The sequence below is a fragment of the Lagopus muta genome, chromosome 1, assembly GCF_023343835.1.
Source record: "Lagopus muta isolate bLagMut1 chromosome 1, bLagMut1 primary, whole genome shotgun sequence".
Lineage (NCBI taxonomy): Eukaryota > Metazoa > Chordata > Aves > Galliformes > Phasianidae > Lagopus > Lagopus muta.
This window is the reverse complement of record NC_064433.1, coordinates 118,130,761-118,147,582: the sequence shown is the minus strand read 5'-3', so window position 1 is coordinate 118,147,582 and position 16,822 is coordinate 118,130,761. Positions and strand designations below refer to the sequence as shown.

The 16,822-nt window shown below is 37.5% G+C and overlaps 1 protein-coding gene across 7 annotated transcripts in view; it reads left to right on the top strand.

Moving 5' to 3' along the window:
• Nucleotides 1-16,822, top strand: part of CNKSR2 (connector enhancer of kinase suppressor of Ras 2) — a 208,296-nt gene that overhangs the window by 23,182 nt on the left and 168,292 nt on the right. For all 7 annotated transcript variants that reach the window (XM_048955183.1, XM_048955191.1, XM_048955198.1 and 4 more), the window contains exon 2: nt 10,767-10,930. In XM_048955183.1, the coding sequence (XP_048811140.1) occupies nt 10,767-10,930 (164 nt within the window). The remainder of the gene's footprint in view (nt 1-10,766; nt 10,931-16,822) is intronic.

Here is a 16,822-nt window from a genome sequence, read left to right as displayed (position 1 = left end):
GAAATAGGTAGAAGTATGCATAACTGGGACACTTTATCACATGTTGACTGATACAAGTATTTAGTTCTACCATTCAGGGATATCGCAGAATAAAGGATGATGATCACTCAAAGGAAACTCAAGGTCAGAGTGTTAAATCCTGTATGTTTTTGTTTTTGTTTTTTTTTCCTTTTATCTCATATAAGGTCTTGATATATTAGCTCATGTGAAACTGCTGCTTCTCTGAACCTGTCTGGTTTAGTTTACCATGCCTTCTATATGATTTGGTGCCAAGGTGTTTGTAAGCATGCCTAAGAAAATGCACGAGAGCATCACTTTGTCCTGTATTGCCTACTAGTAAAGATCTGAGAGCTGTTGCTGATGACTAGTTTTCTGTGATGTCTCTGGCCTCTTTCTACATTAATTATCTGGAAGGCTGAGAGTGGTGTGCATCCTCCTCTGCATTGATGTTTCTGAATATTCCTCCCTCAAAACAGCAAAATGTAGGAATTTCAGGTTTTCTTTATCTTAATCTCTGCATTGGTTAAGTAAATGGGTGTGCACAGGTGCATTAGAAAATATTAGTAGCATTAAAATGCAACATTTTGCACTAATGTATGTAGTGTGTAACACTAATGTTTGATGAAATAAATACCTCATCCTGTCTTTGTGAAGAGCTTAAGGAACAGAGGTTTCATGTCATTAATTTTAGAACTATGCAGTTAGTAGTTGGGGAAAAAAAATATATTAATTTTGTGTGATGTATGCACACATTACTTTCTATGTGTGTGCTCATCTCTTTTTCCTGGGGATATAACATTGATGAGTCTTAAGAGACAGTAACATGTCGCTGTAGATTAATTCAGTCTTTGAAGGCCTTAATTCCTGCTTACTGCTTTTTGCTCATATGGATAAATTATGTGAGCAAATGATTATGCAAAATGAGAAGCTAGTGAAATTATAAGATGTCACTTAAACAGATTTAAAAAAAATTTTTTTTATGTAATTACAAGTTATGCAAAGCTGAGGACGTTATTTTGGACAGTGTATTGCCAAAGAAAATAGGAAACTAACAAATGTATTTTCCCATCAATCAGTCATGTAGGAAGCACTCTCAATTTACCTGTTTTCATTTTGTATTATAAATTTTACATTATGATGTATATTACTCTCTTTTAATGAGAGAAAGAGAGTTGGGAAGACCATGCTTTTGAACTTACACTTGCATCTACTTTACTTAAGCTTTTTACTTTGAACAGAGTTTGTAACAGGTTGTCTTAGAAAAGAAGCTGTAATGTTTTTGACTTCTTAACATAGATGGGATCTGTGCATAGCAGTAATAAAATTGTAGGGCTGTTTGTAAAGTTATCTGTACATGTTCTGTCTGGCAGTGGGTAACCTCCTTAGGGTTCTGTCTCAATCCTGAATAAGTCCTGGAAGAAAGTGGACAGAACCTGTGTATGCTTGATGGTCTTGTAGGTGGTATAAGGAAGACTACATGTGGGAGAAGGAAGAGCAACTTGGAGCATAGGTGGAAGTCATCATGTAGACATTCCCAGTCTAGGCTACTATCTTGTCTGCTACTGCTCTGGAGAGAGGCTGAGTGTCATTGCAGCCTGACCTAAGAATTGCTCATGTTTTGAAATGAATTGCTTTGCATTAACTAAACTTCTGGGACTCGTGGAATCCATAGACTGTGTGTGATGGTATCACCATATAAGTCTTGAAGGCTTATCTGAACTATTAGCTAATTTCTGCCATAGTGTGAAGCAGTGTATAATACTGAAGTAGACTATATCCTTGAGAACTGTTGTGTTGTTTCTTCAGGAACATGATGTTCCAGCTTGCTCCAAAAAAATTGTATTTTAGCTTAACAAATTCTTGGCAGCAAAGCTGGCTTTCATGGAGAAGAACTTTAATAAAGGCTATGGCAGAGCTTATTTGACTATTTTGCGTAATAGCATATATTAGCCCATGTGAGGGAGGGAGAAGAGGAGGGCCCTTCTTGTGACAACAACAGTGTGTTTAATGTGGCTGCCCCAGAGTGCTCTTTGAAAACACAAACATGTGAAGGCATTTGAAAGAACAACCAGTACTTAGTTATTTACTTGGTTAATGTCAGGGGTATGCTTGGCTTACATAAACATCTTTTGACTGTCTTACACATTATACTTGTTTTTTCCGTTTAATATATGATTCATTTATGTTTTGCAGGGCTGTAGGATGGTTGCTGAGGCATCTGAAGTACTGCTGTAAGAAAGTAACGAATATTAGAAGTATAGCTTTCCCTTTCTTCCTGAAGTGCCTCCTACACATCACACTATTTGACCAGCAATTTTAAGTTACAGATGTTTCTTTGTCATGTGGAGGGGGATGTACAGCTTTTTTTCTGCCCACAGCTCTAAAGGCATCCCAAATCTCAGACTGTGCCGGATTGTGCAAACTTCTGCTCAAGAGAGCTTTGAGCCTGGGAATTGCATGGGCGTTGAGATACAGGAGAGTGAGCGGGAGTTCACTCAAGAGTTTGGGGAAACTTTCTTGCCTGCCTGCTGTAAGCTGAGACACTTGACAGCTTCGCACTTCCTTTAGTCATATGTGATCCTATGAAGTACAGCTGCAAATAATCATGGAAGATGATGGAAAGCTACAGAAAATTGGACTTCTCTATCTCAAGTCCAGAGGGGATTTCAGCCTCCTTGTTCCTTCTAGCTGTTGGAGAAGCCAACAGCACACTTATTTAGACAAAGCCTCTGGGAATATAGTGGTTGCATTTCAATGCTTGCAGTCATCTCTTGCTTTATCACTGTTGCAGGGTGCAGGACTTTGCATTGGGCAGGTGCTGTGTGTCAGTGGGCATAGAGTTGAGTACAGATAGTGGGCTTGCACAAAGCAAATTGGGCCCTTGCTTGCTTTCCTTTGCTCTGGCATTGTCCCGCTTGTGCTGGGCTTGATTCAGGTCGTGCTGCTTGTGGCATGTTTGAACATTGTTAGTGCTTACTACATCCTTGGAAGGCATGCTAGAGGAGTCTTAAAGACATATGCTGGTGTTGGATGGACAGTTGCTCTCTTTGTAAGCTTTTTTTTGCACCAGTGCAAATATACCAGTACAAATAAGCCTCTAGAAGGCTTATAGGTGAGAAGAACATGTGGAAAAAATCTGTACTCTCATAAATTGCTTTATATTTTAGGCAAAACGAATTAGCAATGAAATTTTTCCATATAGATGTATGGTAGCAGTTCCTCTGATGTATGGTAGCAGGCGCTTAGAAAACATGAAATCCCTAAAGGGGTAGAGATGCAGGCAGATGTACAATGAGCCATGTGGAAAATGGGAACATTTGAAAGTAAAACAAATTTCTGATGAAACACAAATAGATGTAATAGGTTTTAGTGAATGGTACTTAGAAACGCAATTTTGTAATGCAAATTGAAAACAGCCTGCATGTTGAGACAGTTGCAACATGTTCTAGTTTGCTTCTGGTAATTGGTAAAGAAATGTGGTACCTTGAGGGAAGAAGTTAAGGATTGATTGGATCCCAAAGGCTTTTCTTTTTGAGGTGATCTGCAATCTGAACTACACATGAAGAAAGGGAAGGAGAGTGCAAAGTGAAATGGAATAGAAGTCAAGCTATTCAGCAGGCATATGCCTTTATTGGCTAGCATGTTTGAATCTTGTGGAGAACTGGATCTCCTTGTATATTACTTTGTGTAAAGTCTGTCATCATGGAATCCTGAATACGACCAGACTGGCTGGATTCTTCTGTATCATAAAAATATATTTGTCCTAGCATTCAGAGTGACAATGCCACTTGCATTCTTCTCTTGCTTTTTGTAAGAGTTTTATTGGTATATTTCATGTCCTCTAAGCTGTTTTAGAGATCAGTGGGGCATACGTTAGTGTACGATAGAACTTGAGATGATAAGGGGATTCTCTCTTTGAAATTTTCTGGCGGAATTTGATTCAGTGTTTCTAGTTATGTAATATTGATAATAATTGGGTAACTTGTTGGAGAAGTTATGGTTTTGGTACTGCACAGTATTAAAAGGAACAACTTTATTGTTCTCAGTCTTTTCTTAGTTCTGAATACAAAAGGGATTCCTTCATAAAAATTAAAAAAAAAAAAAAAAAAAAAAAGGAGGAAAAAAAAAAAAGGAAAAAGGAAAAAGTCCTTACTGTTCAGATGTTTGTAGTTTATCCCTTGATGTCTCCTGAACTGTGCTGAACTTCTGAGTCTGAATTTAAAAGCTGTCATTTTACACAATCAATTATGAGGATGAATGCGTGCTTTCTACCATCCCCATTGTGCCTGCCCTGTGCCCCTGTGGCTGGATATAGTAGTGTTTATCAGGAGCAGTGCATGCTTTCCTTTGATTAGCTTCGTTTGAGGGATTCCTGATTTTTAATGATGCTGTGGGTTGTTTGGCAACGACTAGCAAAGAGATTTCCGCTGCTGTTATCAGCCACACTAACTTTTCAGCGCACTTCAGCATTTCTGGTGCGCAAAGGCCACAGCTGGAGTTGAACAATGTAGTTGTTTTAATCCAATATAAGAGTCCTAAATATAACAATAATTATAACCTCTTACACTGAGAACAATATTGATAATCAGGGGTACTATTTCTTGAATTTCAAAGAAATGTAGCTCTATGTTGGATGTTGCAGAATTGTTTGTGTTTTAAGATTTCAAATACTTAGCAAAACTCATATGTATTATGCAGAGATTTGGGTTTGGTATACAGATGGGCATAGTGGTAATAAAATGCTCAGAGAAATATGAATAATGACATTTATCAACAACTAAACACAACAATGGGGATTATTTTCATAATTAACAAGCCCAACTTTCATAATAAGCCTTCAGTCTAACAGCTAGGACTTGTTTTACTGAAAATCTCATCTATTAGATACTGAACCCTGTTTGGTCTTGTATACCTTTAAATCATGTCTGTAGTTAGTCTGTATACATAGTTCTTCCTTCTCTATGTTTTAATTTAGTTTTCTTTTTCTCAAGAAAACCTTTTTAAAAATTGGTGCAAGACTTCATAAAGTGGAGCTATTGATGAGCCAGGTATGATCTGCTCAGTCTTAACGTGTCTGGAGTTTTTTGATGAAAAAAATATTGCTGTTTATTGCCAACATTCTCATATAATGAATATTTTTCCAGGTCTCATAAAAGCTCATGATCGAGAAATGAGAATGTATTTGTAGTCACAGGAACAGTAGATGTTTCAGTGGTTAATTACTAGAACAGGACTTGGTTTTTAATTATGGAACTAGTACTGACTCTGGACAGTGCTTCTTACCCCAGATTGGATTTCAACTCAGGACCTTTGCAAATTGCTCTCTTTGGCTTCCCAGTTCTTAGCTGGCAATGTTCATATGGGCATTAATTCATATATGGCATTAATTTTTGCTGCCATCCTATCATAAGTAGACATTTGCTATCTACTGCGCTTAAAATATCTCTGAGAACTGTGACATCTGCTTGTCAAATACAATGCCCAGGAGGTGCTGCAGATCCCAAAGCATCTCTAAGGACAGAAGAGTATAATTTTTTACCTCTAAAGTGGGGAATGGCAGGCTGGTCTTGCTCATGATGGCTGGAGGATGTGGAGAGTCTCCAGATGTTCATCTCCCATGAAGAGATTGTGGTGAAGTCTTTCCTTTTTTGTGTCTTCCCTCACATTCTAGTTCCCTGACAGCGGATGTCTGAATGCGTGTCCCATATGGGAACTGCTGGCTCTGGGTTGCTGGCCGTGTCCAGAAACAACCCTCTGCTTGAACTGAGTGAAGTAAGGAGAGGTTTCTTGTTTGCTGATCTTGCTGTTTGGCAGAAGGAAAGGTTTTTTTTAATAATGAGACCAAATTAGTATCCTACCAGCTCTGTATTAATAAAGTAAATGTGTGAATCATAGCACAGTGCTTTAACTTATTGTGTACTCAGCTGGACATTTAAATTCAAAAAATGATGTGTGATGTAGTAGACCAACGTGCAGTTTCTACAATGGTCAGTCCATAAGTGTGGTTGATTTTAAATGTAATGCAGATCTACTTGTTGAGAGAGGAGAAAGCAACTGATTTTGTCTTCCATCATGCTAGTTCAGGTAAGAATGTTGTAATAATAGTTTGTCATTTGAAGTGGTATTGCATGGTGCTACACAAGTGGCCAGCTCATGTTAAACTCTAGCTTAAACTTTCTTTAAAATGACTTACTAAATGCTGTGCTGTAGTCCACTGCCTGAATTTATTAAGGTGTAAAACTGACAGAGTTCATGTAGGGCATAGTCTTCCCTTTTAGACTGAAAGCTGGATTAGTTTGATTTACAAATGTTCACTTCTGTTTAAGAAAGCAGAATATTTTCCTCTCCCCTGCAAAATTATTCCATGTGTTGTGTGTATGTAATCGCTCTTCAGTAACTGTGGGGTTTAGAGAATAAGGACATACCAAGGGAAATTATCAGTTTACATCCTTGTTCTGATTTACCAAGGAGGCACAAAAATATAGTCCTCTTTCAAAGTTTCAGGTATGAAGGTTAGACCTGTAACGTTCATAATGCTTCCTTAACCCCAAGGTGGAAAAAAGATTAGTAAGTACGCAAGCTCTGTCAATTTCATTGTAGTTCTCCTGAAGAACGTAAAGGAAAAAAAACTAAAGAAAAAATTTCTTTGCCACCAATTTGGGGAATAATTTTCTACCTAGTTGTCACTGTATTTAGAGCTGTATCTTCTCTTGTAGCTGCTGAGCAACTGATTAGAAATCTGGGAGTAGATCTCATTGTAGAAAAAGGGTTTTTTTTAGTCATATTTTGTAATACTTATTTAGGGGTTCACTGGTCTCTTAAAGAGACATTGATACATGAAATTAATAATTTACTTCTGTTTGAATTTTCAGAGGAAACAAATTCATACCTTAACTATAGTGGAGATGCACTATTGCTGTACTTGCATACACGTAATCCATGTCTCAGATAGTCTGTGTTCTTGCCATGCATTCTGTTAAGGACCTAGCAGATAGCTCACTTCTTATAGAGGCATCCCCTGAGAGGAGGGAGGGAAACTGAACTTCTTGAAAAGGAGCAGGTGGTAGGATCAGAACTGAGATGTAAATGGGAGATGAAAATGACCCTTCAATGAAATACCTCTGATTTACCACAGGTGTGCATAACATTCTGGCTCTGAGCTAGATGGTTGTTGATGATTTTTCTTGCTTCAAAAGATAACCCCATACATGCATGAAAATAAGATAATACCTCAGAAAGATCATGGAGTGTGCGATTGTGTTATTAGTTAGAAGACTGCAAACACAGAAGATTTCCCCAGAGAGTAGCACTGCATCTTGCAATCTTTTTCCAGAAAATCTTATGAGTAGAAAAATGAAATTAAACATTTCCCGATCAGTTTCTAACGTGCCACTGTAATAACAGGAATTCACTTCATAGAAATCTGTCCAATTTCGCATCAGTGAGCGACTGAAAATCTTTAATGATTTGATGAACTCCAGCTTGGCTCACAAAAGGCAGAAATCAGTGACAGAATAGAGAAAAAAATATATATATAGCTATGGTACGTTCAGCTTGCAGGAGATTTATTTTTTTTCTAGATAATTTTTTTTTTTTTTTTTTTTTATGTTTAAAGCACTGATTTCTGAGTAGTTTCCTTTGGAAAGCTTTTCTTTTTTTGCCTCTCTCCTCACTTTTGTTGTTGCTTATTATTTGTTTAGTCACATAGGATATAGCTTGCTTTAAACTCAGTGAAGAGTGTTACTCCTTTTTCTGTTAATGCAGAGAACAGTACATGTGCAAACACAGTACCTCAATGGTATTCTGGCTGAAAAAATGTGCAATGTATTTGCTTTCTGTCATAGAATCATGGAGTTGCCAAGGTTGGAAAATAACTCCAAGGTTATCTTCCATCACATCTAGACCCCTGTTGAGCTGGCTGTGTAATGAGAATGCAGAGGGGTTTAGCAGCAGTGCCAAGCTCCTGGCTGGTAAGCTCAGAGAGAAAGCATCCAGCATAGGGGAGTTTGCCTTCTGGGAAGTGTGTGATATTTCTGGAGCATGAGACTTGAAGACTCTGTCAAAAACTCAAACCCAACCACTTACATAGTGGAATATTTCCTTTAAAGAGTAGGTCTAAAAGGAAGAGAACTAACATGATACAGTTTTACATTAATCGAATGTCTGTGCCTTTACATATACTCGGAGAATCCTAGGGTTATTTGGAAGGAGAGGGGGCTGTTGGATATGAGACTGTTCCTCAGTTATTGTCATCACAGAACAATTTCTGCTACACTGAGGCTGGGATCATGCAGTGCTGCAAAAGACAGAATGCTCTAAAGAAAGCTGTGCTTTCCCTGCTGGCTTCCAGGGTGACTCCATGGACCCCTGGCAGTTGATCTTGTACATCTTGTTCTGTCCCAACTTAAATGGCCTTGTAAACCAGGAACGCCTGTTCCTTGCAGTTTGCTGGCTGCTGGCATACAAGCCTGTTTGCCAAGCCTTCGGGGGCTGAAAGGTGTGAATGAGGAGTGCTGACTTCCCTTTTGTGTTATTAGTGTCGCCTATCAGTGTGCAGTTTTATTTGCAGAAAGAATTTCTGTTCCTTGATTAAGAGAATGACAGAAAAATAAATGACTTCTTAAAAAAAGATATCCAGTTTAGGAAGTGAGGGGAAGTAACTGTAGAAAGCTATTCTGAAAATGTCATGTAATCTACAGTTAGGTTATTTTGTTCTTTCCTGGATCTGTATTTTACGAAATCGGTGAGTCAAGCAATTGTCAGTAATATTTTTGTTTTTTATTTTTTATTTTTTCTTATCTTATACACGAACTATATGCATCTGTGTCTGTATTACAACTGAATGATAAAAATACAATATATAGCAGCAGGAGGAAGAATTTTAGCTTTATTTAGACTTGCAGTAAGTGTTTACTAAGTGCATCTGTCATATCATTATGGATTTGTTTTCCTAGATTCTTATGTTGGGAATTCTTTTTCTTTTTTTTTTTTTTTTTGATACCTGATGACGTTGAACATTTTAATTTTATTATTCTCATTCAGTGATCTATTATTCTCATTCACCAATCTATGTAAGCAGTGTGGGACTTAAGTACAGAAATATCAGAAGTATTTACCGATGTCTTTTTTTAGTCATTTAGCAAAAGCACATCTACAGTCCATTTTAATACATTTTAGATGAAGCATTTTATGTATCGTCAAGCATATTCAATTTCTTTCAAAATACAAACGTCACTGTATGTGAGACAGTGCTTGTAATGCAGTTATGCAGTTAATTTCTCAAATGGAAATCTTGCGCTAAATACTTTTGAATAAAACAGGTACAAATGTGGATAAATCAAGAAGGCTTCTGTCATACACTTCAGGATGATGGTATCCTGTGTGTGTTCCTTGTGTGAGATTCTATAGGTATGCCTGCACCCTAAAGGAGGTGAAAGAGAAAAGAAAATGCTATGGAAGCCTTATGCTATATGCTTGGTCTCTTGAGAATCCTGCTCAGCAGTCGGGTCTTTGCTCTTCCATATATCTTCAGAGTTTTCAGACATTTTGATTAGCAAGTAAAAATGTTCTCACTGCCTTACAACGTAACAAGCAGATGCCTTTTCATCATCAGGGAAAGAGAGATGTGCTCCCTGTTGTTTCAAGGCAACTATCAGAAAGGTGGCATCTCTGAAGATGTGGCTAAAATAGTTCATTCAAGACTTTGCCAATTCCTACTACTCAGTAGAAATCCTATTCCTCCATTAGGGGGTATTCAGTCTGATTCAAAGTTTATATGGACCCCCCCCCTCCGTACCCCCTGAAAAATATAAGTTTTTCTTATTTGCTTTGCATAGAGATACATGTGCTGGAGAGCTTTCCTAGGCAGGGCTCATCCTCTGAGGCACAGATTGGTTGGGAAGAGATCTGTGACATTACCTCATGCTTTGCAATGCTCTTTGCTCAAGGCGAAAGCATGTAGTTGGCAAAACATTGTTGGACTGGCACGAAAAGTGAACAGCTAGAATTGTGGTGGTCCCAAAGCAGAACCTGATCCTGTACAAAAGGAAACCAGCAGAGTACGAACAAACTTATCAGAGCATATCTGATGCTACGTGATTCTGCTGTTTTGCTCATGGAGTACTGTAGTCAAGAGTCCTATGAAAAGGCTGTGGACATGAAAGTCTCTGGGAAATGGCATCTCCTGTAGTGCTTCTCTATCTCCATCATGTGACCTGCCATGGCAGAGGTGTGCTGGGAGAGAGGATAAGAGACATGAATGGTCTTGATATATTGCATTAAATATATTCACACTCTCGTTGCCTCTTAGTTTGTCTCTGGCACAAATGCTTTCCCTTGTTGCCAGACTCTTACAGTATTTTGTTAACTAATATAATAGTATATATAGCACTTGCAGAAGGCAGTAAGTCTTCCTCCTTTCCCTTGTTCCCTCTCCTCCCCCTTGGATGAAATAGAGGCATTTCTAGTATATGTGTTACTAGAGGCTGTCAGGTGCATGTTCATTAACACAGTATACTGTAAGAATTCAGGGCTTTGTCTGAGTTTCAGGAGTAGTTGGTATCATCCAGAGGTGGAAAAGGCATGGCTGTCATAGCTCTCCAAAACTTATAAATTATAACTTATCACAATTGTAATATATATTATGTTTTCATATTTATCTTCAAAGATAGGACAAATATTCTCTGTATGTATTTATTCATTACTTCCTATGGCAGTATAGAATATTGTTAACTTTTCTCTTTACTTCTTCCATCCTGTTTCTGCAGGTCTTGATGATTGCTTGCAGCAATATATTAAGAATTTTGAGAGAGAGAAGATTAGTGGCGACCAGCTGCTACGTATTACTCATCAAGAACTGGAAGATCTTGGAGTCACACGAATTGGCCATCAGGAACTTATCTTGGAAGCAGTAGACTTGCTCTGTGCACTGGTAAATTTATTGGGGCAAAAGGGGAGGAAATGAATGGTGTTTGCATATTTGCTGTTTGTGTATTCGAATTTCTAGTCCTAAAAAGCATTTAAACAGGTGCTTTTCAATGTATGAACGGTTTAACATTTTAAACCAGAGTCAAGATAACAACATCTACTGCTAGGACAGTGCTTGTTAAATAAATTTGCATCAGAGGTTTAAGACTTCCATATCTTTGTTTGTAGGAAAAAAGCCTACCTAAAATCACAATGAGACTAGACAGTGCTATGTTTGGAATGTAAAATAGTTAGAATGAGAGAAATCAGAATGTAATAATTGAGTGCCAGTTGCCCTTTAAAAACCAACCAACCAACAAACAAAAAAACCTCATGATATTAACCATGTTATTTAACCATGTCATATAACCATGTCATTTTTCACTGATCTTTTATGCACTCCCTCACTGTATAGCAAATTATGTTTTAGATGATTATTTAGCTGCTTGTATTTCACAGTAGAAAGGATGAGATAGTGGAGTGGAAAAAAAAAAGTAAATAATACATAAATCCTCAATGCAGAGGGATTTTGATAATGCTCTTTTCTGTAAGGTAACGTCATGCAAAACTTTGATTATCCCCTCAGTGAGAGGTGTAGTGCTAACTTCACTGTTCTTATGAACTTCTGCATGATTGTAAAGATTGGACACGCTGTCTGCGTTCGTTGCTGTAGAAAAAATTGTGAACAGCTCTGTTAAGATGTACTTGACTGCCTAAAATAGAGTTTTGTAGTTTCTAGTGTGGATGATTTTTCCAAGCTTCAGCAGCAGCTTTAAGGAAGCCGAATCTCTGTAGAGGAAATCAAAGATGATACACTGAAAGGTTCCTTAGAAGGGCTTGTGGATTCTCAGTACTCAGCAGCTTTTCTGAATATGATACTGTTGGATCTTTGGGATTGACAAAGATTGTACAGGCTTTGGATTTTCTTCTCTAGAGCATTATGTTGTGGAGTGGCTCCGTGTGATGTTAACTCCACCATTTTTAAGTGATGGAAAGTTGTAATCCAAATAAATAAATAATAAATAAATAAAAATTGCTATGGACATACAAGAAGACAGTCACAAAGTACAGACCGTGCAAAGAGAAACAAGAAAGGAAATACTGTAATTAACTGAGACAAAATCTAAGGTAGGGTGAACACTGAGAACAGTTCTTTCCAAGGGAGACAGATCATGATTCTTTCAAATGTAACCTATTTTCACAGAATGAACCTTGTTTATTAGCTGAAATTTCCTTTTCCCCCCAGATATATAATTACAGATGTTATCATTAGACAAACAGACACATCTTGTATTTGTAGTTCCCTTTTATGAGACAATAGTATGTAGAACTAAATTGTACATAAAATAAGGAATTTTTAGTGAAAGCTTGCAATGCGTCCTAAATTCATGCAAAAAGTCTCTACCTGCTTGGCCCATATGGCATATATTGTTGTCTGCTTTTCTGAGTTGGTTTTTAAAAAAAACTTTATCATTGAAACACAATAGCAAGCATTCAGATTTCAACTTCTAATTTAAGTGGAGGCTTTTGCAGTCTCACAATTGGCTGCTGATGGCTCCTCAGGGACAGAAAATGTGATTGTTATATTGATTTTAGTGGACTTAATTTAAATTTATTGTTCACCAATCGGATAAACCTCTTAGGAAATTTAATTCAGAGACAATCCTTTTGGCTATTCTGGTCCTATACTTGCAGGCTTTCTTTTTTTTTTTTTTTTTTTATTGCATCAATAAGTATCTGTCCTGGTTAGTGCTTGCCTGTTCTTCTGAATTAGCTTCTAATGTGGACTGTATGTTTATGAGAATGCTAAACCTATAAATCTTCAGCACAGGACAACTGCTTTTGCAGGTGGTCACTGTGCTGGGCTTTTGAAATGCAAGTTACCTGACTGTTTCTCCTGTTACACTGGAGTCTAACAGAGGATTCACTATAGAATTTGGCATGAGGCACAGGTTCGATCCAAGTGAATTAAGATCTAGTTGGATGTTGGAAATGATCAGTAGTATGATGGGATAGAAACAGTAATATTAATTTTGCCTTGTGAGCATAATCTCTGATTCTGTACTAATGGTGTCCAACAGATTGCTTCCGATTCCCCTCTCCATTCTCTCTGAGTTGGTGAGTGAACACCTAAAGAGGCTTTTTTTTAATTTTTTTTTTTTTTTTTTCTTCCCCCCCAACTAAGAACAATTGAGGAGGACAGAACCACCCCTCCTACCAGTCATTCCTGCTCCCACTCTATGGGAAGAGGTTTTTAAGACAGAGATACCATCGGTGAGGGAAACTTCTGTGTCAGCTGATGTGCTTAGGAGATGCATCCTTCCTGTCCCTCTCCAAGGAGTTTTATGGAGAAGATTTCCTCTGACAGTTTCTGCTCTATAGCTGTGGTTGTGGCAAATGGCAAACTGGCTGCTTGTGTTGTATGTCTGCAGTTTGTGGGGCAAGTTTTTCTTTCTGGAGGAAAATGAAGGACCTGATCAAGTATGTTTGGTGTGGGCCTGAGTCCTGCTTGCCTCAGACAGGCTGTGGAATAGTACTAAAAAGACAAACTGCTGGCCACAGTAATAATTGGGAGCCACTTATCATAAAATCATAGAAGTACCAAGTTTGGAAAAGACCTTCAAGATCATCTAGCTCAACTGCCCATCTACCACCAATATTTCCCTTTTAAACTGTGTCCCTTAATACTACATCTAAATATTTTTTTGAACACCTCCAGGGATGATGACTCCACCACCTCCCTGGGCAGCCCGTTCCAGTGCCTGACCACTCTTTCATAGAAGTTTTTCCTAATATCCAACCTGAACCTTCCCTAGCACAACTTGAAGCCATTCCCTCTTGTCCTGTTGCTAATTATGTGTGATTACTTTTGGTAGTGTTCTTTGAAGGATGTTCTTTTTTGACAGAGTTGGTAGGTAACTGTGGTCTCTCTCAGTATTCCCATCCTGTCATGAGCATTTGCAACAAAGGGATCCTCCACTGTTAGCTGATAAGAGAAGAAATGCTGGACTATGTCACCATCTCACTTGAGTCTCTCTTGGCTGACACTTGCCATACTGTGCTGTTGACAAGAGAGCAAGTATCCTGGGGGTGAGATAAACAGGTTTTCTTTTCCTGTGATACTACAGAGGAGAGAAAGACATGGCTCAGCTGCTACTGCTGTTACAGATCACACTTGCTAATAATTTTGCATGCCTTCTCAGCTGAATGTGTCCCATGTAATTAATGTGTTTTGTATGTTTGCACTCTCCTATAGATTATCTTTCTTCTCCCCCCTTTTTTTTTTTTTTTTTTTTTTTTTTTTTTTTTTTAATTTAATAGAAAGTTTATGTCAGAAAGGGCAACTCGAATGAAACACACTCTGTGCTTAAAAGAAAGAAGAAGGTCTGTGGTGGTATTTCATTGGTAGGAAGCTGTTACGTGGTTTTTGGGTCAGACCTTGAGAAAATATCACGATGGAGCTGCTCCTGCAAGGTTACTCTATTTCTAGCAAGACACGTCTCTTCTCCCTCCCTTTTTGTTCAGTTAGACACGAAATCCAGACCATGCTGGTGACACCATTAGATTCCTATTTGATGTGGATGTGCATGTTTATTCACATGACAAAATCTCAAAAAAATATTTGACATCTCAGAACTTTGTAAACTAAGAAACTCCATACCAAATGTGAAGATTCAGGAGAAATTGCAATGAATTAGCTGTTATGCTATGTTTCCTGTGATTTTGGTTGATGAAGAAGATGCAAATAGTTTCATTTGATTATAAAAAATTTTATTTTTAAAAATGAGGCCATATGTAAAAATATAATGTGAAGAAAAGTCTACTTAGAAAACTTCACAAATGACTTCTGAACTATTTAAAATTTTCTTTAAACAAAAGAAATTAGTAAAGTCTGTGAGTTTGCAAAAATATTTTTCAGAAAGCCTGAATTTATATATTAAGTAAGATATTCTTACTTAAAAGGAAAACAAAATGGTTTTGCTTTATACAGTATATTGGTTTTAGTTCTCATTTCATACTGGTTACTTAAATCTCTTGTGACTTCACAGGAAGTTGTTACACACTGGATATTTCAGTCTGTAAATATGAGAGATTGCAGCGGATGAAACAGCAATGTTACTTGGCAGAGAATATGTTGGGGTGCGCTAATAACACGACGTTACTTGTCATTTACCACTAATACAAAACGTTTAAATGCAAATGAATGTGGAAAATAGATCTACTTCACCCCCTGAATGATTCAGTTTTTTCATAAGAATTACGTCCTTTATCTTAATATAATCTTCTTGCCATTTCTCACACAAAAATCCTTTCCTTTGCCCTTATCACTAGTCAAATCTTAGAGCTACTTTGTCAGTAATAGTGAGTATTAGACTTAAACCCTGTAGTGCTAAATGAGGAATGCTTCATTCCAGAATGGAAGCTTGTTTATACTGTACTTAGGATTTATTGTTAATATTCTGCATGCTCACGGCAGAAGAATTGCCCTTTTTTTTCTCTTGCCCTTTGCAAGTTAAAGTTCTACTTATCTATCAGCTGCTGCCTTGTCTTCAGCCTGAAATAACTTACTATGAAGAAGGAAATTCTCAATCAAAGGTCCATAACCAGATCAATAAAACTAATGAGTTAAAGGCTGTCTGATAGCTGATATTTGTAGCTGTTAGTAAATCTTTTGTGCAGAACTGCAGTAAACCCTGTGGCATGCCAAAGGCAGTAAATATGTCCATATGCAAGGAATGAATGTCCTTCCTCTGATCTGTGTTTGGGTTATTCTGAGTTTTGGGCAAGTGCAAAATAGATGCCTTGGTTAAAAGCAGGCCTGTTGAAAAAGACTGATCTTATTTCCTTAGCTGTTTAAGAATTTGGAACTGCATGTAACTGAATACGTAAGTGTTATTTTGAATTCTAGAGAAGTAAGAGGACCTGGCTGACTAAGGACAAAATTACACGAGGAAGTTGGAAAACAAAGAAAACATAATGAACACTTGGTCTTGCAGAATCTGCTGATTGAATAAGAGTAAGGAGCATAGTTACATAATTGCTCTATTAGTGCTACAAAGCATAACTAGGGCTTGGCTTTTTGATGTGTTACTTGATTGTGCTGTGGAAAAAGAACTGCTTTTTTTTTCTTTTTTTTCTGGAAACACGAGGATAGTTATTATTAAAATTTCCTGGGTTCTCATGCACCTGACTTTTTTTTTTTTTCCTGACTGCAAACACTTAGGACAAATATTTGTATTCTTTGAAACCATTTGTCTTTTAATCAGTATATATTTAATAGCTGCAGTATATAATGTCATTTGAATGTTCCGGCTTTGTTTCCTTATGTATTTGTTTTCTACTTATGAAATCTGTATAGACTGTGCATTGTCCCATATGTCAGTGCTATTCCAAGGAGGGACAACCTTAGGGTTGGCATTTCATGATTCTGGAAGAAAGGTTGTTAGAAATATATGTAGAAATGCTGTAGGCAGAGCTGATGAGGTACAAAGTTACATAAGGCACCATCCATATGACAAGCTGTGTTCTCAGTCGTTCACAACTTTGATCTTGTAAATTGCCTCATAATTTGTGGGATGTGTTTAGCCAAATGCTTTCGAGTATGAGGTTCAGAAGGGGATGGATTTTACTTAGTTTAAAAACAACTTTGAAGGAGAAGATTAGAATTTTTCATGGGAAAATTTTAGCACCCCAAATTCTGAGGCATGGCTTTGAAATGGCTGCCATGTGCCATGGTATCCCTGTGATGCAGTTTTGATTATTATTGAGATTTTGATTATTATTAAGAACTTCTGCAGGCTTCCTAGGAATAGAGGACTGTGAACTTTGTCATTTCCAGTTTGCTTGTTTAAAAGCA